This window comes from Dipteris shenzhenensis, chromosome 3 (assembly GCF_047967505.1).
Source record: "Dipteris shenzhenensis isolate YYH24624 ecotype China chromosome 3, Dip_SZ_1.0, whole genome shotgun sequence".
Taxonomy (NCBI): Eukaryota; Viridiplantae; Streptophyta; class Polypodiopsida; order Gleicheniales; family Dipteridaceae; genus Dipteris; species Dipteris shenzhenensis.
Window position 1 is genome coordinate 28287761 of NC_141598.1, and position 25786 is coordinate 28313546.

A 25786-nucleotide genomic window follows, 5' to 3' on the forward strand; every position below is an offset into this window, starting at 1 on the left:
ACTGACGTCAGTCCATGCGGTTCTATCATAGGTGTACACATGCACACACTGACACCGATTCAATTCTCTTGGCATTTGGCACTTCAGCACCTCAATGTGACACTTGGCAGAGTTCTCCTTCTCGGATTCAAGATTGTTGCACACATCTTACACACACACATGCCACCCATGTACCGTCACTTTGTTGACTTTTGGCATTGGTTCCCGTACACATACATCAACCTTGTACAGCCTCTTGGCTATGCCCGACACACAGTTGTCATCATTCGATTACATGCTTGATCCTTGACACACAATAGCTACTCTCTCTCTCTCTCTCTCTCTCTCTCTCTCTCTCTCATTCATGCGCTCAAGATACAAATGCTTGCATGCCATGATACCGCACATCGCACACATACACGCAAAGATTAGCTTGTTTGATCTAACTCTCCAAGTTTACATTAAATACCAATAGGAACCAAAATCAAGCACACATTTTAACTTAACTAAGTAGGCTCTATTACGTTAGTGAGTTTAATTTGACATAATAGTAAGTGGAATAAGCCCATAAAGGACAAAATTTAGATCATGCTAAAGTAGATATCCATTTCTTTTATCCAAACACCATCAAGGAAGGATTGAAAACTCAACCAACTATCCAAATATCTATACAAGTAAACACTTGTTTTATCACAAATATTACTAGACAATAATCCATATTCAATCAATCAAGAAGACCATTGATGCGGAGCGCATCTATCCGAGCTTTGCCATCGAGTTCCTTGCTCAAATAGTCGGCTACGTAATCTCCCAATCTAATTGAACGATAGCGAGGAACATCATCCGATGAAGTAATTGGATGGAGCATTGTGTCGATGGGGGGAGAATAGAAGACAACAATAGACAACCTGTCCTGATCCTTGTTGACCACAGCTCGATGCTCATTACTCAAGTACTTCCCGTTGCTGACTAGCTGTGGTGTGGAATTCGCAAGAGTGGTCAAAATTGAGTTCATGTTCATTTTTGCTTTGCAATTTATACTAAATGATGATTTGGATAAATGAAGGTAACCAAAACAAGTAAATTTGTGTGTGTGTTTGCGCATGCACGAGAGAGAAGAAGAATAATTTTTTAACGTTGGGCCACAAGGTAGGGTTTTCACGGGGTCATCAAACCTTGATCTGGAGAGAGAGAGAGAGAGAGAGAGAGAGAGAGTTGAACCTTATCACTTGCCCTCATCATGTCAACAATCAAGACACCTTCCAAGTGTGTGTGTGTGTGTATGTGTGTGTGTGAGAGAGAGAGAGAAAGAGAGAGAGAGAGAGAGGGAGGGGCACGGGACAAAAGGGTTTTCACCCCTCCCAAAGAAGTGTGTGTGTGTGAGAGAGAGAGAGAGAGGTGCGAGATTACACGAGAGGTTTTTACTTGGTAGAAGGAGAGCACTTGCCTGCATCATATCGCCCATATTAACAATCAGGGAACCTTCCAAGGGTTTGACAGTCCACCATCGTCCATCCTTCTTCACCTGTAAACCCTCCACCTCGTCTTGCAGAAGCACAGTGATTGCTGATCCATCAGAGTGAGGACTCAGACCCATCACAAGATTTGCCTGTGGACATCGAGGATAGTAATTCACTCGCAAGACCATTTGAGCATCTTCACCCCCAAATGTATTCTCCAGATGATGGGCATTCAAACCAAGGTTGCCAGATAAAATCCCCAGAATCCTCCCGATAAGTCTCCGTATTTCTATTCCGTAAGCTTCAAGCGTTTCCCTGCATAAGTGCGATGTCAATATTTGTGCTGTAGAAACGGATATAGACGCATTCGAAGCGCTGTTACAGAGCAATCCGACATACCTATATTCAACGGGACTCGCAGGCCAGTATTCTTCGTCCTTGAGCTCAGGGGGGGCCAAGAAGTGTATCAGGGCATCTACCCAATCCAGAATTGTGTCCTTCGAGAAGGCAAAGATGCGACCGTAACCTGTGGGATGCCAAGACTCGTATTTCATAGGTCGTCGTTGCTTCTCTTCCATGGGCAAATCGAGAAAAGCCTTCGCTACTTTCTTTACTTTTTCAAGCAGCGTCAAAGAGATGCCGTGATTTACAACCTGCATAGGGGCGACCACAGAGCATCGCCCGAGCTTTCCAATCTCAGGATACGGTCACATTTGCTGGACACCGAATGATTGCCACCAAAAACAGAAGCTAACCTGGAAAAATCCCCATTCCTGACAAGCGAGAGCGATGGCTTCCGAGACGGAGCGCCCATCTCCGTCTTGCAGCGTGTTAAGGTCGATAAGGGGGATGCTCTCCGGCTGATCCGAGATATCTAGGGAGGCTGCTCTCTTGGCGGGAGGTTGAACAAATTGGCGAGGCAAATCAAGGCCATTCTGAGAGACGATTTGAGCAAGGTCGACAGGACGCGCAGCCATAGCAACCAAAGGGGAGGCTCAACCGATAGCGAAGGCACCGATTTTATGACTCCCACACGACTCTCTTCAACACGCTCACATAATCATGCTCATCAGAGGACTCTCCTCAACATGCTCATCATACTTCACGATACACTCTTTGCGAGGAAGTCAATAATCCGAGTTCCAAGAAGCCAGCAAAATGAAAATCGAGCGAGAACACCAATCAAATATTTGTCGACTGATGCGACGCACGCCCATGTTCACCAAACATCTCCCACCTTTGCCAGTAGGTGCTACTGGCCTAGGGCCTAGTCCCCATGTTCCCTGGACATCTCCCACCTTTGCCAGCCTTGGACTAGCTACTCCTCACCTAGTCCCAGTAGCTACTGGCCTTGGACTAGCTACTGGCCTAGTCCCCATGTTCACCAAACATCTCCCGCCTTGGATTGGCAATTGCTAGTCCATGTGAAAAGCTACATTGAGGAGGACCGTGTGCACCGTTAGGTGCTATCCTTTTTTCTAGCGAGCTCACCATACGGTTGACAAAGCAGGCTTCTAGGGGGTGCCCCCACGATTACCTCTTTTGAGGGTACATATCGGTGGTTCTCGCCCCTAAATTGGTAGAGTAGTCTAGTGCAAGTCTAGTGCATGGGGACTGCCAATCCTAGACAAATCGTTGTTCCATGGGGACCTCCTCTAAGCAATAGCAATGAAGCATCTTTTATATCTACGAGTACTCAAACCCGTCTACAATGGGTTTCATTTCCAATTTTATGATGTTGCAAGCGTGCAATTGAAAACTTTGCTATGGTAATGTTTTTATTCCACGTTTTTTAAACCAAGTAAGTTTGTTTTTAAACTTTGCCATGTGGCAAAGAAGTTTATGAAGAAGTGATGATAAGAGATTATCATACAAACATAATTTTCAAATTTTATTATTAACTTGTATTTACTTTTTTATATAATTTCTATAATTCAGAAAATATAAAACATTAAAAGGGTGCATATTGTATAACTTTGTTCAAGCCATAGAATATATAAGATAGTGTTTTTTTTCACAATATCTTGAATTACTTTTTTTTTTCTTTATGTATTTATTTTTCCATTGGTATTTAAGAAACACATAACAATTCATTATGCAACTTTATGGTAAATTTCTAAATTTTTTTCATTGCATTTAGTTTCTATTCATTTTTGTATAAGATGGTCATGCTTGTCACATCGATATTGTTTGAAATATGCATCCAACCAACTGGTATTAAATTTGACTTAACTACATGTAAGTCAAATCATTTTGAGTAGTTATGGATGTGATATGAAAATTTTCTCATTTTACTATATTTTATGATGACATATATGCTAACATGATTACAAATTGAATCATTTTGACATATTGTTTTAAGAGCATGCACTGACAAAAATTGGATAAAGTTTCAAAAATTATATTTTTGGTATATCTTACTTTGGACATTATTGTTTTAGTCAAGTATGACTATGGCAAAGTACTCCATAGGAGTGCACTGGATGCGACGGGGGTCCTAGTGGATACTTTGTCTAGTTAGTTGGGGATGCCTAACTGGATTGTGTTTTTGCCATGCTAGATGGTCAGTATTGTGGCTGATTCCATGTTCATAATGATGTCGCTAGTATTATTAGTTTTGTATGACGCTCCATATTTTGTGTATAAATTTCTTTTTAGTTTTAGTAGTAGTAGTTATTTGTGAAATTTATTTTCATGTCAATTTTGTGTTTTGAAAATACTAATAAGTAATTTGAGATTTAACAAATTCAAGAATATATATATATATATGCATGAGAGTTGTATCCGGAGTTTGTAGGTTTAAAGGAAGGTCCAGCTTTGCGGATTCTAAAGGAGAACTTGGAAAGGAGTGATTGATTTAAATAGAACTAAAGTTATTGCTAGAACGGTCTAGGAATGGAGCAAATTGGTCGTGAAGGGCAAGAAAAGTAGGATAAAGTGGAAAAGCCAGCTAAAAGTGGAGAAAAGCAGGTCGCACCTTTCTTGGATAAAAAAAGCAGTCACTATTTTGACCATAACTTTTGATTTCAAACTCAGATTGAGGAGATCTTTTTTTGGTTGAAAAGCTGGGATTGTGATCTACAACTTTCCGGAAGAGGTCAAGATCTAATTCCATGATTTATTAAGTCAAAAACTCAGAATACACAGAGGCAGCAAGGCAGCATATTTCAAAAGCTTCGAGATTGAGAGTGAGTGAGGAGTGAGTGCGAGTGAGAGTGAGATTCTTCTTTGGTCAGGTGGTTCGAGCTCCGTACATGGAGTATTGTGATTCTCCTTCTATTGTATTTCAGTTTTCTCCTTCTCTCTATAGAATCAATCTTGATTTCAAGCTTGTCAAGGATAGAAACATAAAAAGGATCCTATTCAATTTCAGCCTTAATGTTTTCCATTAAATCCATACGAACAATGGTTAGGGCATTCACAAGAGGACGTCTACTCAAAGCATCAGCCACCTTATTCTCTTTGCCCTCAATGTATTAAATCTCAAAATCATATTCGGAAAGAAGATCCATCCATGACCTCTGTCTAGTATTCAACAAAGTTTGAGTAAGAATATATTTCAAACTTTGATGATCTAGTCGAATTTCAAACTTCAGACCAAGTAGAAAATGTCTCTAATGTTTCAATGCATAAACAATAGCAAGCAATTCACGATCATGAATGGGGAATTTCTCTTCATGTTTTCTAAGTTTTCTAGACTCGTATTCCACTACTCTAACATCTTGAGAAAGAACACATCCAATTTGTGTCTCACTCACATCACAAGTCACAATAAAAGGTTTTCCCAGCTCAGGTATCTTCAAGATACACTTTTTTGCCACCTTTGGAATTGTTTGTTGTTGTTCATGCATTGAAACATTGGAGACATTTCCTACTTGGTGTGAAGTTTGAAATTCGAATGGATCATCAAAGTTTGAAATATATTCTTACTCAACCTTTGTTGAATACTAGACAGAGGTGATGGATGGATCTTCTTTTTGAATATGATTTTGAGATTAAATACGTTGAGGGCAAAGAGAATAAGGTGGTTGATGCTTTGAGTAGACGTCCTCTTGTGAATGCCCTAACCATTGTTCGTTCTGATTTAATGGAAAACATTAAGGCTGAAATTGAACAGCATCCTTATTATGTTTATGTCCTTGACAAGCTTGAAATCAAAATTGATTCTATAGAGAGAAGGAGAAAATTGAAATACAATAAAAGGAGACTTTCTATTGAATCAAAATCGTTTACAATCAATCCTGGAGTCACAATACTTCATGTACAGAGCTCGAACTGCCGACCACCCCCGAGCTATTCTCACTCTCACTCTCACCCTCACTTGCGTCAGATTTCTCACTCTCACTCACACCAAGGTGTTTCAATGAATCTCACTCTCACTTAAGATGATACAACTATAGATGAAAGAAGAATCTTACTCTCATTGTCACTCTCAATCTCGGAGCTTCTGAAATATGATGCCTTGCTGCCTCTGCGTATTCTAAGTTTTCGACTTAATAGATCATGGAACTAGATCTCGAGCTCTTCTGAAAAGTTGTAGATCACAATCCTAGATTTCCAACAAAAAAAAAATCTCCTTAATTCGAGTTTGGAATCAAAAGTTATGTTTGAAATAGTGACTATTGTGTTTATCCAAGAAAGGTGCGACCTGCTTTTCCCCACTTTTAGCTGGCTTTTCCACTTTATCCTGCTTTTCTTGCCCTTCATGACCAATTTGCTCCATTCTTGGACCATTCTAGCAATAACTTTAGTTCTTTTTAAATCAATCACTCCTTTCCAAGTTCTCCTTTAGAATCTGCAAAGCTGGACCTTTCTTTAAACCTGCAAACTCCAGATACAACTCCCATGCATATATATATATATTCTTGGATTTGTTAGATCTCAAATCACTTATTAGTATTTTCAAAACACAAAATTGACATGAAAATAAAATTTGCAAATAACTACTACTACTAAAACTAAAAAGAAATTTATATACAAAATATGGAGTGTCACACAAAAATGTGGAGCATCACATTTTGTGCTTGATTATTGTACTTTGAGCACGGTTATGTTGGGATCGGTTGATTCAATGATTTGTTCAATTGATTGTTAATAACTAATGTAATTGGCGGCTTGAGCACATGTGATGGAACTCACAGCGAGGATTGGAGTTAGTACAAGGGTACCAATCGAGGTATCGCACAGTGCATCTTTTATGGCCATGGGCCAATTTTATATTTCTTTAATATTGTGAGTTTGAGCAATATATTTTGGAGAGGATATAATTCAATTTTGGGCCCAAAGAGGCTATGTAAAGCAAATCCCTTATTTTAGAAGAGAAGGATAATTTTGGCTCCTTGTGCTTTTATGAAATATCATAAATACTCTAGATGAAGAAGCGTCGAGCCACTCATTTAGGGGAGAGATTGTACCCAGTCTGCTTGTCGCTTTTGTGGTGTGATTTGTCTTCTTTTTCTCCAATTGATTAAGTGGTGAATTTTGTGTGGAAGAGTCTACTTTTTGGTTTCAGTGGGATCAGAGCTTTGGTGACACTCTTGGGGAGGAAGAGAAGAGAAGCTCCCTCATGTGGAAAATTGAAAGAGAGAGTAGTCTTGTCGAGGATTCTAGAGGACTACTTGTCCAATCACCTGTGTGCTGTGGCTCTGACTCTACCTCTTCATCTACCCCATAGTCCTAGCTTTAATATTTTGTGCACCCTACCCACACCTTGGTCTGTGAGATGTCCACGACAAGAAACAAACCAATGTGCAAGAGAAATGCTTATTAAATAAACACAATTAAAATGATGGAGAAAATATATCATCAACGACAAGTAAACAAAATACAATGGAATTCATGAAGAGCAATGATAAATTAAAACAAATAATAAAAGACATGTAGTCTTGCATCCATTGAAATATCCATTTAAATATATGTTTAAATATACAAAAGGCCTCACAAGCTATCTTTCTTCTTGGCTAGTTCGAGTACATCAAGAATAGGGGTCTTTGAATCCCCTAGTGGATTCCTAGATATAAATCTAGCTGCAACATCACTAACATCCTCCTCTCCTGCTGCCAAAGACATAGCTGTTGCCGTCAATTCCTTGCCATGAATGTTCGATCCCAAGGCATTGATAGCAGCCAGGCGGTGTACCAAAATGACTTTGTCAGTATTCCAAGTAATGTTGGAGTATCCGATAGCGCGCGACAATGCCTTGCACTTCAATAGCTCCGAAGGACCTCGAGGAGAAAATTTGATGTGAAAGACCATGATATGCTCTGCGACTTTGCCAAGGTAATGGGCCAAACAATGATCTGACCCAAATGTGCTGCGAACATTACCCCATCGAGATGAGAATTCATCAAGCTCAAACGCATCCTGTGACAATTCAACAAATATTAGAAGACCAACAAAACAAATTATACTAAAAGAACATCAAAATAAAAAATATTGTTTGAACTTACCACTACAGCGTCGTCGGCTTCCATCCCTTTCTCATTTGGAATGTTGATAGAATCAGGTGCTGTGTGATGTTCCATTTGGGAGGTGGACGATTTCTCCTAACCTGTGTTGGAGGTGGAAGCTTCTACATGAGAGGGTTGTGCATCATATACGAACATGTCTACATCCCTCATTGAAACCAGCGTCATCAAGAGAAAGTCTTCCATTGTCTAGTCTTCGGTACCTAAAACCCTGGGATCTTTGACACTTGTGTCAACATCAAACCCCGATAGGACTCCGAGTGCCTCATCCTCTTGTAGTCCAAAAAGAATCTCTATGTCATGGAGGAATATGTACTCTTCTCCATCGATGCTGAGGGGGGACAAGGACCATAATTTTGAGTCTGGGTCAACGGTCTTCGATGTAGATTCTTGCTCTATTGGGGGCTCTTGAAGTAGGCTCAATGGTTGAGCTGCTTCCATCTCCTCTGTTGGATCATCAAGACTTTCTTCCATGTAGATGTCTAAGTCTAGCCTAGGGATGACCAGATCAACAGTTCTAATAGAGGGGGTGCTAGACGATGAGGCTTCTTCCTCTAAATTTCCTTCTTGGAGAAGGAAGATGAATGTCATCTCCCATGAAAGGAATTTGGTGCCTGTATTTCCTGTGATCCTTGTGTCTAAGATGTCTTGAACTTCGACTATCCTAAACCCTTCTTTTGTAAGGTTGTCACAAAAGTGGGCCAAGCGCTTTACAAACTTGGGTTCCTCTACGAACGAATACTTTATGTAATCTATGGGAACCCATCTCTTTGAAGTGTGGTCAAGTGTACAGGCAAAATTTGAGAAATTATCTTGCATGTAAAGGATGAGTTCTAAGAAGTCATCCTTGGCTCGCATATATGTGCCTAGGACATCTAAAGTCCTATCAAACACTAAAAATAGCTCTTCCTCATGATTTGCAAATGCAGTTCATGAGATGAAGTCATGGAACACAGTTCTAGCTGTGAATCCATGGCAAATAGCAGTTGATGGAGGGAGTAGCTTCTGAGGACAGGAGTTTCTATGGCTCTCTAAATGTGAAAGTGAGAATGTGATGTAAAAAGGACTCTTACCCCTTAATATATATCAAAACCCTAAAAATTAAAATTAATCATAAAATCCCCAAATTTTTTGAAAAACATTTACCACCATGAATTGAAAGGAGAAAACATTAAAAGAAATAACATTTTAATTTAATTGTCCATCATCTTTTGAAGCAATAACTATGATTTGACAGACAAAAAATTAAATGCTACACTAGTCAAACACATTGTTAGCAATCTGTTGTAAGAGGAATGAAATTGGCACTATGCATGCACTTCTCCACACGGCGGTTGATCTTACCACCATTTAAGGTAAAGTAGAAGGACTCTGACATGCCGTCCTCCATGACCAATAGGTGTTCTTGCACATCCCTTAGAGTGCATTGCGATGTGACATTCACATTCTTGACATCTCCCTCTTCAACATCAATAGAAAAACTTACCCTTGTATTGTCTTCATCATTAGAGTCTAGGGGAAGCCACCAGACATTTGTTTTCTTCTAGCGCCTGTACTGAAAAGCTAAATACAACATTTGGCATGACAAATGGTATCTAATAACCACATTGTCTTTACATGCGTGACATTGAAACACATCACCCTTTTGGTCACCTGACTTGGTTCCCCAATTCATCCCAAGTAAATCTTCAAGAGCATTTTCATCTACATGCTTGCAAGACCACATAGTTTTTGTACTATGCATATGTATATTCTGAAATAAAGAAGCAAAAATGTGCAAAGGCATAAAACAAGATAACCTTGCCCATTTGGATCCAAATGTAAACTTCATGGCCATGCCCACATCCTTTGCAATCTTGTCCTTATACGATTGCAATGTCCTCGAGTCCACATTGCTGCAATCCATGTCTTGAAGTTGTAATGGCACAATGGTTTGCAGACGGCCATAGCTTGATAATGTCGTTGGAATGATGTATGCTGCATTATACCAATACACATTCTTTATTCGCAAGGAGGCCAACTTCTCCCTGGCATGCATTTGCTTACCTAAATCCTCATGAATTGCAGTGAACTTGCCTATGAATGATTCAACTGGTTCCCCCTCCTCGAGGTCCGAAGGGAAAACATCTGCCACCATAAATAAGAGCTCTTGGAAACCAAACAAAATTTCCAAATGGACTCATTACACTTACATGTGAAAAAGGTACATAGATAGAAAGGCTCACACTGTGATGGTATCCTAAATTGATTGAATGATGGAGGAAGCCGCATATCTTTTCCCATGTAAACATGTTGCACTTTTGCGAGCCATCCTTTTTTCCCAAACTTAAACTTCAAGATGCGCCTCTTTCACTCATGCAAGATGTTACCTCTCTTGCTCTTAGGAAGCTTATAAGGACTTTTGGCTGATCGTTTCATCAATATCTAGTCATTTAAGCTATAGGTGCAAGGGATCCACTCATCCAATGCATTTTTGGTGTTGTGGAAGCCATAAGACATCACAACATTGCGTGGTCTTGTAGCCTTTCTCCTCACCATGCTTGCAGAGGTTGCAATAGCAAGAATGGGACTCCTACATAAGGCGATACAGCTCCAATAGAGGCACAAAAGAGGGAGAAGGAGAGGGATAGAGTAGCAACAACAGAGGCACAGGAGAGGGAGAAGGAGAGGGACAGAGCAACAGCAACAGAGGCACAGGAGAGGGAGAAGAAGAGGGACAGAGCAGCTCCAACAGAGGCACAGGAGAGGGAGAGAGAGAGAGAGAGAGAGAGGAGCTACTGCAAGCAGGCAAGAGTAGGAGGGAGCAGAGAAAGAGGGGGAAGAGGGAAAATGCGTGGGATTTGGTTCAAATCTGAGTGATTTGGTAGGTTGGACCAGAACAGTGGGGGGCAGAGGCCCTAGAAAGAGGGAGGGGGAAGAAAAATTTGCCACAAGGGCCCTACCATCCCATTGAAGGCAGTTTTGGGCTCATGTGGGGGAGGTGCACCTGGCAGGAGGGTCAAACATGGGTTAAGAGGGGGAGGGGATGGTTTGGGTGGGTCCCTAGTGTAAGGGGAGCAACCAATAGGGGCTCTCTGCAGGCCTGCCCACCCTCCAGCTCAACATACCATTGCCCCACACCTTCTAGCATTCTCATTGGTACACCTCAAATCACTCTTTAATCCCTTGAAATTAGGAAACACTAATTGGAGGTCCTTTTGAGACCCCAATTCTCCCCTAATGCATTTTAGATTCAAGCAATACATTGTTTTGGTATTGTGGTTGATATCAGTTCTGCTTTGAGTTATGACAATCTAGAGGTTGCTTGTAGACAATGACCTCTTGCACTTACATGAATGCATAGATGAATTCTTTATGTAAAACACTTATTTCATTGATTTTGGACTCATATGTCTACTCTTGGACTAATCCCAAAAATCCTTCCCAAATGAAAAGTTTACTTTATGAAAATCTCATTTGAGAATCAAAAGTTCACTTTTTGGCACTGTCATTTCCACATAATAAATTTCACAATCTGTCTCTATAATGGTGCACTACTAATGCAAAAACTTTGATTAAATCCTACTTTTGTACTTCTTTCTTTTAACAATCCTATTCACGTTTAAAAAAATCATGAATGATTAATTTAAATCCATAAAAAATCACTTTCAAAATAAAGACTTATTAATATATTTTAATCCAAAAGAATGCATTTAAAATTTGATGTAGAAAACTATAACACTCTTGAAGTCCCAAAAAAGTTAAAGGTTAAAATAGACAAGAGACATGGAAGATTCTTTAAATGTGCTCCAAAAATAGTAATAGCTATGCTTGTAATTTTACATTGTCATATGTTTACAAGAAATATTGCTCTCCATGAGTCTTTGTACAAAGGAGTCTCACACATAGCCTTTTCAATAACTCAATTCTGCCTTGAAAAATGTGTTAAGTACAAATGGGCAATCCTGACACTTGTTTGTTTGAATGTCCAATTCATTGTCACTTGTTGCTTGGATGCCATCCTCATTCAATCTCGTCAGAACACCATCATCTGGAGTCTTTATTGATGCTTGAATGATATTGTCATGGGCATTCTTCATTTGCACTATCTCCTTCTACTTCCTCCTTAACGAGCATCTTCAAAAACTCTATAATGTGCAAAATAATCGGTAGCGGTATTCTTATTTTTTCTTCTAATCACCCATGTGCTTCCTTGTTTTCTTTGTCCTTGATTTTAAAGATACTATGACTGTCTCTGTGGAAAGCTCTGAAACTGCTTCATGGTTTGGGACCCATTCCTTTTTCAAACAGCCAATATATAGTGTATTGTTATGCGGTTCTCCTTCAACCCCTTGACTCATACCATAGTGTTGTAAATGTTGTAACTTTTCCCATCATCCATGTTCACGTCCACCACTTTTGCAACCCAGAACTTAACATTCTCATGCTCATCATCCGATGGTCGAACTGCAACAAAACAATGGATGTCTATGTCTACTTTTTCCATTTATACGAGGCTTTATCTGTTGTTTAAAGTTTTTCTTTTTTATGTCACTTACTAGAAAGCAAGAGAGCCTCGTGAGTAGGTATTCATTTCTTTTTCTCCCTCTTCTTTCCCATGCCTGCTCTCTACATCCCTTGATGTTAAGTAAGTTAATGGAATGCATACAACTTCACTTGCAACATGTAGATTGCATTGCTTTTAGCCTAACATCCTCATTCATTACTCTTATTGTCTTTGGTTGCTATAGTCCTTTATTGGTTTCCTTTGTACATCCTTTTTTGAATTTGTTCACTTCTCCTCATTGAATTTATTTGTCACCGTGTTTTCATGGGATGTTTCATCGTTGATCTTATCACTATCAAAGTCAAATACCGAATAGTCCTTTGTTGATTTCATTCTTGTCTTTGAAGTAACCTTCGGACATTTGAGTCAATATCCATGTCGTCCATGTTTGATAAGCCAACACTTTCAAACTCTTTGTGCTCCTTAACAATGTGTATGAATTCATCCACTCCAGATGAGACATCACTTTTGAAACCTTTTGCTTTTAAATTAGTACCAATGAACTCATCCGCTCCCGACAAGATATCACTTCTATAGTTAAGTGCATTGAAATCATCCAAGTTTGAGGAGACAACACCGATGATATCTTTATCTTTGTTGACGTGCGTGAATTCATCAACTCCAGATAAGCCATTGCTTTTGAAATCTTTTGCCTTCACACTACCATTGAACTCATCCACTCCTGATAAGATGTCACTTCTATAAATGATTGCATTGAAATCATCTAATTCTGAAGAGACAACACTCTTGATGTCTTTGCCTTTCTCAATATGCATGAATTCATCCACTCCAGAGCAAGCATTGCTTTTGAATTCTTTATCTTTCTCGGTATCAGTGAACTCATCCACTCCTAATAAGATGTCACTTCTATACTTGAGTCCATTGAAATAATCCACGTCTGAAGGGACAAATCTTGGCTTGTTGGCATATTCTTTAAGTCCTTTGAAATTGTAGTATACCTTATCTTTATCATTGAAAACCGCATGTCCCTTTTTAATCTTCAAAAATTGCATGCTCCATCTCAAATATTTTCCTTCCTCATAATAAGGACCATTCAATGACGTTGTGTTATCATCCATACCATAATTAGTAACTTTCACAATCCTTATCTCTACAAATGGCCATTGATCCTAGTGTTCAAACCCCAAAACTTGACCTTCCGCTATGTTCTTATTTGCAAATGATATCATTTGCAAAATATCTCCCACACTCAAATCCAAAAAAGTGAACTTTGTATTCCCGATGATATGTGTTGGTTGATAAGTCTCATCTCTATCCCATGCAATAAATGATTTATTGAAAATACTATAAGGCATAACATCTCCAAGTACTTCCATATCTCCACACTTATGCTTTAGCTCAACATGTGCACTAAGAATCTTTGATACAATAACTGTAACCTTATCTTCACCAAGTCTTTGAAAGTGACAAAGAATTTGTATCACTATCATGGATTGTAGCAAATGCAACTACTTCTCTTTGGCAACATAATATCACCTCCATCTCAGGAATGAAATCTATCGCCATCTTCTTGTGGAACAATTATAAAAAATATTAGTCTCTTTTGAATACTTTTCCTAGTAGTTGTAACTTTTTATTAAATTACTCTTTTATTTTACTTTTACTTTATTTATTTAATTTTGATGGTGATACAAGAATATGGATTTTCAATAATGGATTCATGTTTAGCATTTAGCTAATAGAATCTCTAATTTAAAATTATGATTATGTGTTTTAGAATTATAAATAATAGTATCAATAATTTAGTATTGAACTACATACAATGTGGCACGTCCATCCGATAAGTACAAGTGTTCGAATGACACACCTAGGAGCGTGTTTTTTGATGTATGTGCATCACATTGAGGCAAAAACAGTGTTTAATATTTGATCGACAATGCAAAGCATATCGGATGAGAACAATACTTTGTATGTAGCTCAAACTAGGTCATAATGAGTTGCATGAAAGCTGGAGTGGCCATCCCATAAGTACTTGTTTAGATAACACACCTAGGAGCGCGCTTTTTTATTGTTGTGCATAATACTAGGGGGAAAACAGTGTATAATGCGTGATTGACATGCAAACCATATCTGATGGGCACAATACTTTGCAAGTGCCTCAAAATAGGTGGTATTGACTTGTGTGCAAAGTGGCACCCCAATCTGATGAGTACTTGTTTGGATAACAAAACTAGGACCGTGTTTTTTGATGCTTGTGCATGACACTAACACAAAAATAGTATTTAATGCTTGGTTGACAATGCAAAGCATATCCAATGGGCACAATACTTTGCATGCACCTCAACTCAAGTGTTATTGACATGGAATCAAAGTGGCCCACCCATCCCATAAGTACTTGTTCGAATAGTTAACGCACCTGGGAGCACGTTTTTTGATGATGGTGTAAAACAGTAGGGGGAAAACAGTGTATAATGCATGACTGAAACACAGATTGATCCAAACTATGTTGAGGTGAGTGCAAAGTATCGTGCCCATCGGATATGCTTTGGATGGTCAAAGCCGGCACAAACCCAAATTTTCATCAAGTATTATGCACAAACCTCGGGGGGGTCACTATGTATAAACCCTCTATATCACGTGTGTTCAAGGCCTATATTTAAAGTCCCTTATCTATAAAAAATTTCATTAATAAAATGTACCCCTTTTCTGTACAAATCTGTAAATTTTTTCCAAAACTATTTTAAATAGTCCCTTATGTATATTTATTTCTGTAAATTTTAAAAATAAAAAAAATCCTTCTGTTGAACTCACGTGATAGGGTTACATATGATGAGTGACCCCCCCGAGGCATAAACACCAAAAAATAGTATTTGAGGTGTGTTATTTAAGTGCGCACATATTGGATGGACACAATACCTTGCAATCATGTCAATTTCACCTTTTTTGAGTCTTGTGCAAGTATCGTGCCCATCGAATATGCTTTGGATGGTCAAACTCGACACAAATCCTATTTTTCACTAAGTGTCATGCACAACCGTCGCCAAAAAACACGATCTGAGGTCTATTTTTCGAGTGCGCACATACCCAATGGACATGATACTATGTGTAGGCATCAATCCTCTATATTTTTATGCATGTAAAAATTATCATGCCCATCGGAATATGCTTGGGATGGTCAATGCTACCACAAACCCCATTTTTCACCAAGTAATATGCACAACCACGAAAAGAAACTATCTGAGGTGTAAAGCATAATTTCATATATATAATTGACGACATTTGGCACCCATCTTCAATATAGGTGTATCATAAGAATGTGCTCATACTTGATGGACATAATACTTTAAACATGTGAATCCAACCTATGTTGAGGCTTGTGTAAATTATCGTGCCCATTGTATATGCTTTAGATTGTCAAACTTACCACAAATGCCATTTTTCACCAGGTGTTATGAGGATCTGAGGTGCGTCATTCAAATGTGCTCATACTTGATGGGCACGATACTTTACACTCGTATTCTATAAGCTAGAATTTGAAAATTATAACCATATAGATGACTCTATATAGCTTTATGACGATTGATTTGCGTACTTGGAGGGCTAAATTTAGGTCTCATATGAGGAAGTTATGTTAATTTTTGGGTGAATTTATCAAATTTCAAGTTTGAAATATTAGCTAAACTAGAAGGGGAAAGGGGGGGGTGGGGGAAGGTAAAAAGGGGGGGGAGGGGGAAAAAGGAGAAAGGTGGGAGGGGAAGGGAGGGAGGGGAAAGGGTGGAAAGGGGGGAGGGGAATCGGGGAATGGGGGGAGAGGAAGGGGGAAGGGCAAAAAGGGGGGGAATGAAGGAAAGGAGGGAATGGGGAATGGGGGGGGGAGGGGAAGGAGGAAAGGGGAGAAATGGGGAATGGGGGAAGGGGGGAAGAGGACAAAAGGGGGGGAAAGGGGGGAAGGGGGATTGGAAAGGGGGGGGAAAGGGGGGAGAGGGAGAGGGGAAAGGGGGAGGGCAAAGGGGGGAGAGGGAGAGGGGAAAGAGGAGAAAGGGAAAAGGGGAAAGGGGAGAGGGGGGGGAGGGGAAGGGGAAGGGGGGGGACGAGAGAGAGAGAGAGAGAGAGAGAGAGGTGGAGGTGAGAGAAGGAGCAGGAAGTTTGAATTCCTTGAGGGAAGTATATTGACTCTCACCTCTCCCGTAACTCATTTTCAATCACACCCTCCCTCTTGTCATGTTCCCCTCCCTTCCTCTCTCCCTCTCCCTCTCCCTCTCCCTCTCCCTCTCCCTCTTCCTTATGTTGTGCTCCCTTTCCCCTCTCCCTCGTGTTTTATAATTTTGATTTCATCTCCTTTAAAAATCTCTAAAAGATTGCTTGTTTTTATATTTTCATCTATGCTTTAAAGAGTGGGTTTTTTGTTAAAATTTATCCAAAAACTAGTCCAAAAGTATCTGTAAAAATGAATTCATACATTGACAAGTCCAAAATTAATGAAATAAGTGTTGTAAGTCCTTCCGACAATTTGAATTTTTCCATTTAACATCCTCCTAAAGAAACAAAAAAATTAGAGCAAGAGTTAAGGCATTACATATGGTCTATATTTATTACATGTCACAACATTAATGGGCAATTTAGTTTTTACTAAATCTTCAAAACAATATGCCTTTATAACTTCTATTGTTAGCATCGATGAAGAGGTCCTCATGTGCCCTATAAATTAAAAGTAGCTTTCAGCAATAGAGTAAATTGTTAGACACATTCTGTTGTAGATCGTTCCCAAAAAGGAAATTTTATACTCACTTTATATGTTATGCATAGTGGTATAATAAAATTAATTTGACAGGCTCCTACTAAATTTTTAATTATCCATATGTACACCCACATATGAGTTCACACTTAAACCTAGGGGCACCAAAATTGAAAATATTGATACTTTGTCAATATTATGTACACCCTACATTGCAGAGCCCACAATGTAGAGTGTGGTGAGATATTTGAAGGTAATAATATTTAAAATATGAAATAAACTTTTGGTTGTTCTTGGTTTTTTCAGTTGAGAACTTGTACATATTGAAGAGTCCTGGAGCTTATTACTCTTTACATTAGTGTTATTTATTGTAATGTAAGCACTTGATCACGTGCAAGCATGACTTTTAAGTTTCATAAGGATTGGGTAGTGGATTTTTTTGATATTTGGATATTGTGGAAGGGTCATATGAGGCATATTCCATCGTCCCTAATGGTTTCGGATTTGTAGATCCGTCTTCTATTTAAGTGTTGGATGGGCCATGCATTAGGCATATGCAAAGCTTAGTAATAGTTACTGATTTGAGGCATCCCATAAATAGTGACACAGTGACAGGACTCATGCAGACCATTAGTAGCAATGACGCTAGAGACAGGTGGCTCGAAATTTCAATCACAAAAACAGAACAGAACGTACTAATCCAATTTCTCCAAGTTTATGCAGTTCTTCTCTATAGTGCAATTGACGTAAGATTTGCAATCTTTCGGCATGCAAGGCTTCGATCATCTATTTTGCTCAAACACAGAGGTTGCGATTAACAATTGAAAGAAAATGGGTCAATAATATGTGCATGTTCAATACCTTCTTCATGATAATCCACGAAACCTCCTCGGTGCAAGGAGGGATAGTGAGGGACCCTGTATAATGATAGTAGCCATTGACCAAGTCCATGCTATACTAGTCACAAAACTGAAGGCTTGGAGAATTTTCTATGATTAGCTCCAGGATATAAACGCCGACAGCCTCTTTGAGTGGATCGAGGAATGTCAGAAATCCTTCAAAACCCTCAAACTAGCCCTGGCCACTTCACCGGTGTTGAGAGCACCGGACTGGGATCTAATATTCCACGTTCACATAGAGGCCTGTGTTCCAACCAAGGGAGCATAACTTGGACTACCCAGTGTACTTTGCGAGTCGGCAACTGAATGAGGCTGAGGTCAACTACACAATAACCGAGCAGGAGGGTCTCGCCATGGTCTATGCAGTCAAGAAGTTCAGGCATTACTTGTTGGCCAACAAGTTCGTCTTCTTTGTGGACCACCAAGCAGTGCTATACTTGGTCAACAAGCCATGCATGGCAGGATGCATCACAAGGTGGATGCTAATCCTCTTGAACTTTGTCTCTCCAGTCTCAAGAAGCTAGGGAAGCTTTTCGATGATCTGTTGACAGGTAACAAGTTACGCGATTGTGTTGGTTGTTCTCTCCCCTGGAACAATTGCATGACAAATTAAAGACAGCGCGTTGCATTGGATGCCGGACTCAAATTATATTTTACCTGCGCCAGAAAGTCATCCTCTTCTCCGTCCACGTATAGCACAGCGACTACCGCTAGCCTGCTGTTAAGACTTTTATGTACCATATGCATTTCGAGGGGCAATCTTAAGGGTAAAGAATTTTTTTAGTATGGATCTTGTGTTGATGCAGAAGAGAAAAGGAGGGAGAGAGCGGAGGATGAATGAGGGTACCTGACACCGTCTATAGTGTGCTCACTTGGGGAATGCAGGTGGAAATGATCGAGCTTGTACTCATCTCCCGCGAAATAAAGCCCTCCTCCGTCTTCCGTCCACTGAACCTGTCATTGATCATACTAATTCTGTCAAAAATGAGGAGCTAGCAGCTTCAGGGAGCTGTAAAAAGCTCCGCAGTCCAAACTCGAGTCTGCGTTGGGAAAGTTTGGTCGATCGTAGGGAGAAGTACCGCAACGTCGTGCTTCCTTATTCGAAGCACAGCGTTACCGCTGGAGGAGCTAAACTTCACGCCTGGGATAACGTCGCTGAAGACGCGTTCTACGACAATGTGAATAGGAGACTGGGATACTCCGATGCTGAACAAGATCCAGTCAGAGATCGCCCCAGTGGGCTGGGGAGAGGGGACCGAGGCCGTAGTCGAAGTGGCCATCGGAGGCACCATCTGGAAGGGCGGCAAAGGTGAAGGAAAAGCGAGTACGTAAAACGAATGTAATGGGAGTGGGAAAACGAAGTATAGGGTGATGTGTTGTAGATACCTGCGGCTACGACTATGGAGCAAAGGAGGAGCAGGAACGGAACAACACACATTGTAAGACATCGAGCAAAGGAGGAGGAAGGCGACAACACCCAATATACCCAATATTGTAAAATATCGAGGAAGAGGAGTAAAGGGCTTGAGATACAAGGAAGGCTCACTCCCTTTAACTCGCAGTTGCATGGGATGTTGAGAGCACAAATGGTGTTCCAAGTTAGAGAATTTTTTAGGCAGATAGCATTGTGCAAAATACTTCTTTCTCCTTGAAACACTTTTCATTATAGCATTGTACCATCAAAGGAAATACTTCTTTCTCCTTGTCATGAATATTTAAAACAATATTTTTGATTTTTTAAATTCTTTTTTTTATGGCATGCAAATGTGTCTCCTTCGAGGAGAGCAAAACGGAGGTTTCCCACCGCCTCCATCTTATATCGTTGTGCCGCTTTGTAGTTCTTTCTCTTACATTGCATCTCGCTACAACTAGTCTCAATCTAGTATCACTATGCAGCTATTTCTCTCCATTGTATTAAGCTAAGGCTCTTTTTTCCTTTGCGAACTCTTGTCTACCTGCTCTCATGGTCATCTTGAGTCTCGGTGTCAATGGCTCCTCTTCACGCTCTCATCACCAATGTTCTCGTTGCTACTTTGCTCCTCCATATTCCTCTCCGCCAGTCAGTTGTCTTCCGATTTCTTATTTTTCCTTGCAAATTTTCTATCAAGAGACAGAGCAAGCAAGAGAAAGACAAAGATCAAAATGCTATTTTAGTCTCATGGCCAAGAAAAACGTTGCGACAAGGGGTCAACTTGCAACTATGTATGGATTGTGCCACAATCAGAGAGAGAGAGAGAGAGAGAGAGAGAGAGAGAGAGAGAGAGAGAGAGAGAGAGAAAGAGAGAGAGAGAGATCGATACATTTGATTTTGCCTGAAATTTTGATCGAAACATTTGATTTAACCTACAGCACAAGATGATGTAAAATCGACCAAATGGAAATAATTGCAAAACAATTTATTAAAAACTTCACATGGAGAGATTGTCCAGTTGAATGTGCAATTTGATCCGCAATTTTTGCTATTATCTTTACTGTGAAACAAATACTAGAAGGGTTCACCTCATAAAATTTTAATGTATCACATGCATTCAAAAGGAGGGGTATTTTAGTTTAACTTTTTGGAAAATTTTAACAGGTTTACAATAATGGGAGGGGTTTTTGAATTCAACTTTAGAAAAAAATCACTTAGTTCATAAGTAGTGAGGGGTTTTTTTATTGAGGGGAGAATTTTAGTTGAAGGGTTTTTTAAATACCCCTTGAACGCACGTGATACATAGGGTTTCTAATTAGTGCATCCCCCGAGAACAAATGCAAAATACATTCTTCTATAAGACAAAGAGTTTAAAGTTTGAGTTAAAAAGATATGTTCCTCTATAAGACCAAGAGTTTGATTAAATTTGGAATAAAAACATATAAATTCAATATAGTCCTCCTATTAGTTTATCTTTCTTATTGTTTGATAATTATAACAAAGTATTTGTTATGAATGTAAATAGCTATTTGCCAAAAGATCATCTTTTCATATCTTTAATAAATTTATAAAATTCAAATAAAGGTTTACATGAGGCTTTAATCGAATCAGAAGATTCATCTAAAACATATTCTTCCTCAATACAACTACTTGCCCGGATCTAGTTTTCCTTGCCCTTAAGTAAGACCTTAGTATTGGCATGGGATTTTTTCTCTTCTATTAAAATCAATTTGGGTTTCGGAGGTATTTTTCACTTGGAAAAACTAGAATAAACACACTATTTCAAAAGTTTGGACTTTTCTCTTCGTTTGGACTTTCTTTTTTAGCATATCCCATCCACTTAACATCACTCGATGAACTCTAAAATTGGGTTTTTTAGAGCAGTAAATGGGTCACTTCTACACAAATATGGCCTAATGCAAAAAAATGGGTCACCTTCACACAAATATAGCCCAATATGATATGATATGATGGTGAAAGTATGACAACATATGGAAAGCATTTGTTGAATTCAACATATAGGTGGTATATAGATACACCATTTGTTTGAAAGAACAAGGCATACAATACATTATCTTATGCATTTGAATCTCATTCAGAGTCATCAAATTCTTGTACAACATTTGCACCTAAGTCTAGCCAAGTGATATTTAATATGGACATGGCTAGGATCTTGGATTGTCAACATCGATAGCCATGCTTCTTTTGAAAACTTTGCAACTCATTTCCATCTCTATTAGGCCTTCTTTATTGGAACTCGTCCTATGTATCTTATGCAAGAACCCCTATAGAGTTGCTTTATTGTACATCTTTTGGGAGACTTTTCAACGGTTTGGCTAATAAACACCATATTAGTAATTTTGGGAAAATGAAATTGGGAGAGAGAACCTTACACTCTGCCATTTTAGGATCCCTTCCTCGTACTCTTCTCATCTTTCTGGCCTTGCACTCTCCCATCTTAGGATCCCTTTTTCATACTCTTCTCATCTTCGCTCTAGCAGAGTGGTTCTCTTGTTTCATACATAGTCACTGTGGATCTTTGGTTTGTTGCTCTGTAAATTGTTTCATTAATTTTGGGAATCTCTTGCTGCATTTATAGACGTGCTTATACTAAGAATGTAAAACTCATTAATTTTGGTTTTGTTGTTTTAGACAACTTAATTTAGAGTGTTTCATTAATTTTGGGAATGATGCATATGATATTTATTCATGTCTTTGATGTCATATTAATAAAATAAATTTGATGTTTCATCAACTTTGGGAATGAGCTATTTGTTGTGTAAACTCCAAAATTTGGCTCGATTGCAACATTGCACAAGCCACCTACTCACCTTAAATTATTTAGTATTTGACAATGAAAACCTAAAAATTATTGCAATTCCATAGAAAAAAGTTACTTTTGTTGAATTATCAACACATTTATATAATAGATGGAGAGAAAGTATAATGCCATTTGTTTAAAGCAGTGCCCTGAGTTAAGCTATCCTTGTTATTCATCATGACATTGCCAATGACAATTGTTACACATTCAACCAATCGAAAGTCAATGGGTGTTAAAGACAACAACACCTTAAGACTATTGAGTGTTATCTCAATCTACACTCTTGTCAATTACTTCATCAATCCCAACTAGGCCCACTTCTTCTTTCTCATGCATAGTCGATGGAATTTTGATCTTCTTAGGATTCTTCCCCCCTTTCGGTGTCCAGCTCCATACTATTGAGTCTGCTTGCTCCCAATGTGTAGGATCCTTATCATTGCAAATCCAAAACTTCTCCCAATAGTTTGCATACACTTCTTCCTCACTTGCATTCTTCTTATGGGAACATGGGGCCCAATATTGTATCAATACCATATTGTATTCTTTAGAGGAAGTGTTGGATTCAATGTCCGACTTGGCTACACCCAACTAAAAAGGATATATATTGTCACTTGGCGCAAGAACAAAATCACCCTTTTTTACATGTATAAGAGGTTGAAATGCATGTTTGGGCTTGTTACGTTGTGAACCATGGTAGTGGTCTTCTAGCACCTTTAAACCCATGACACCTTCTTTGTCGATGTTGGCGTTCTACTCTACTACATGTGTTGTCTTAGGCCAAAAGCCTATACATATATTTTGACTTTGCATAGTTGATGAAGGTATGGACAATGCCTTGATCATGTTTTCCTAATATTGTCTCATTGGTGTTATGTATATCAAATAAGGATCTAGTGAGCCTTTGTCAAAGCGATGCTTGTCCCAATATTTTCTACAGTCCTTTATGCCATTCACCACTTGAGCACTATCTTTTAAGTACTCACACATTGGGAGCATTATTGGTTCCCCATCTGGCAACAAAGGTTTTCCAAGAGTATCCCTTTTTCACAAATCTATGCCACCACCCTTTGGCATCCAATGATCTTGTGTGTAATTCATTTTGTACTGCATTACTTGAATGTCATCTTGCATGAAGAAACGAAAATGCAGTGGCTGTGAATGCCCAATAAGTTTATCCTGGCCTTCACATAAGTAATCATCAATAAACCCTTTGAAGTTTGGAGCCTCTGTCATCATAAAAGGGGTAGGCCTTGAGCTTGTGGACTTGTTGAAGGTTTTCATAAGATGTGCTAGAGTGAGAGAATGACTTGTCCTCAATTGCTCTGAAAAATGACTAAAGAATGCATCAATATCTTCATGGGTATGACCAACCATTAAGAAAACCATCTCTATCATTAAGAAAACCTGCCTAGCCACCAATAAAGATAGGTATGCAAAAACATATATGTTTTTGTTCTCTGATCCATAGTTGTCTAATTGCAACAAGAGGCAAGGTGGAAGATTTTTAAAAGCTGAAGTGGATGTGTTATGCATACTTGTAAGAATATGAACATTGAGCATAAGGATTTGACTTTTTATCCATCGATAGATGAGTATTCATGGTTGTCCTCTAGGTTACACAATTTAGGAGTTGGCTCAAAGTATTTAAAGCACTGTGTACAAGATCACCATACTTATGCATATCTTCTCTTTCCAAGTTTCAAAGGCACAATGCTAATAATCCCATGGTAAAGACCAAGGGAAAAATGTTCGTATTCTTCTTGTCCATGTCCATGTGTTAGCATTCGAGTCAGTGATATTGGCAATTGATATGACTTATCAATATCTTTTTCTCTCACTTTGAGCCTTTGTATGGCTATCTTCTGCTGATCCATCTTATCATGTATGATGTGTTGAGAGTTCACGCTCAACATCATGTGATCACAGGTGCATAGCGCCATCATGTGATCATACGTGCATAGCACTAACATTATAGAGTGCTATAAAGGAAAGGGTTAGATCCCCTAACCCTAACCCTAAATGGGTTTGTATATATTCTATTTTTTTAACTAAATCTAGTGTACAGTTAGTCATTTGTGGTGTGCTCTCTAGTTGTGCCCTCTCTACTCATCTCCACTCTTCTCCTCTTACCTCTTCATATTTTGTCAGAGTATCAGAGCATGGTTCTACCTTCCACTGAGGCGCCATCCTTCTTGTGAGAGCAAGAGAGATCGATTGAGAGTTCGAGCGAGTGATTGTTTCATCTTTCATTCCGATGATGAAAGATTTCCTTTGAGAGGAATTTTTTGTTCATTGGAGAAATTTCTGTCCATACAGATTCTCCATTCTTGAGAGACTTGGTGAGAATTCATTTCAACTTATTCCATTGAGTGAGAGAGAGATTTGTGAGTTCTTCTTCATTCATTTCAGTTGTGAGAAATTCGAGAGAAAAAGACTAGTCTATGCCTTTGCTTTTTGGTGATGTTCCTTGAGGCATCTCAGGTCCCTTGTACAGTGGCTCAGCTGAATTTGGGAGGCAATTCAAAGAGAAGCCAGCTCTTTCTCTACAAGCTCAAGGTCGATCCGGCTCGACCTCCTTTGTCTACAGTGAGCTCCTCTGTAGCCTGCTACAAAGTGGCTTCAGCAAAGTGCTAGGTGGAGGCAACTTGGATCTTTCTCTAACGGTACCCCTTAGTAGCAAAAAGCTTCACGGCAAAGCAGGGCGTCCATCAACTATGAGCTACGGGTGACCTCTCTACAACAACACTTGCATCACCACCAATAGCTCCTATCCTCAACATCGACTTCCATCAACGCAGATAAGATTAGTGCCATCAGCTCCTAAGAACGATGACTTAGCACAGCAGCTTTCAATAGCCTTTACCTCTACGACAGTTAGTGCAGCAACACATCTCCTTCATCTCTTACAGCAGCGTAAGTGGGCTATCACCACAATAGATCCTTCAATGACAGACCCATACAATAGAGAGCTCCAAATGCTTTGCCATCAGCCCATCATCCCACAAGATGCAACGTCCATGCTAGCACCTCTTACATGCCCATAGCTAGCTTCACGGATCTACAGGAGCTCCATGGCTCAAGGAGACTAAAGTTCACGGGCCGGCTTCCAACGACCTGCAACAAAGCATCTCCACCGAGCGGTTGACTATCAAGCGACTCTCTCCATCAAAGCCCAGGCAACCCTACAACACCGACTACAAAATACTCCAAGCCTCAAGCTTCTTGAAGAGCTTTGATCTCAAAGCCAACAACAGTGCTTCACGGCTCTGACTGCCCACTTCACGGCTCTGACTATGCCAAACGCCCGCTTCACAGCTCTTCTGTCAACTCGGATCTGCAAGCAGCCTCTTCTGTGGGAAGCCCATGGCCACTCAGCACGCAGCGCTCCATATAGCTAGCTCTTTGCCATACCCTCGCCATCGCTATTCAGAGTGCCGTGCCATATCCATTTCTCTACAGTTCCAAGGTCTCCGTCGACGACGTCATTCTCCATTTCTCTGCAGTTTC

The 25786-nt window shown here is 39.5% G+C and overlaps 1 protein-coding gene and 1 pseudogene across 2 annotated transcripts; both read right to left on the minus strand.

Annotated features, from left to right (window-relative positions):
• Positions 1-558: 558 nt before the first annotated feature.
• Positions 559-2644, minus strand: LOC147903607 (protein LATERAL BRANCHING OXIDOREDUCTASE 1-like). 2 transcript variants are annotated; one of them, XM_087400178.1, is made up of 4 exons: positions 2195-2644; positions 1839-2092; positions 1427-1754; positions 559-952 (listed from the first exon to the last, which is right to left on the minus strand). In XM_087400178.1, the coding sequence occupies exons 1-4, from the start codon at positions 2414-2416 to the stop codon at positions 704-706; spliced, it is 1053 nt and encodes a 350-aa protein (XP_087256304.1). In that variant the 5' UTR covers positions 2417-2644; the 3' UTR covers positions 559-703. The 2 variants fall into 2 exon arrangements, with proteins under 2 accessions (XP_087256304.1, XP_087256295.1); XM_087400169.1 differs by having other exon boundaries at positions 559-948; positions 1423-1754.
• Positions 2645-17943: 15299 nt separating this feature from the next.
• LOC147903608 (alpha carbonic anhydrase 3-like) lies at positions 17944-19327 on the minus strand (annotated as a pseudogene).
• Between the last annotated feature and the right edge of the window lie 6459 nt (positions 19328-25786).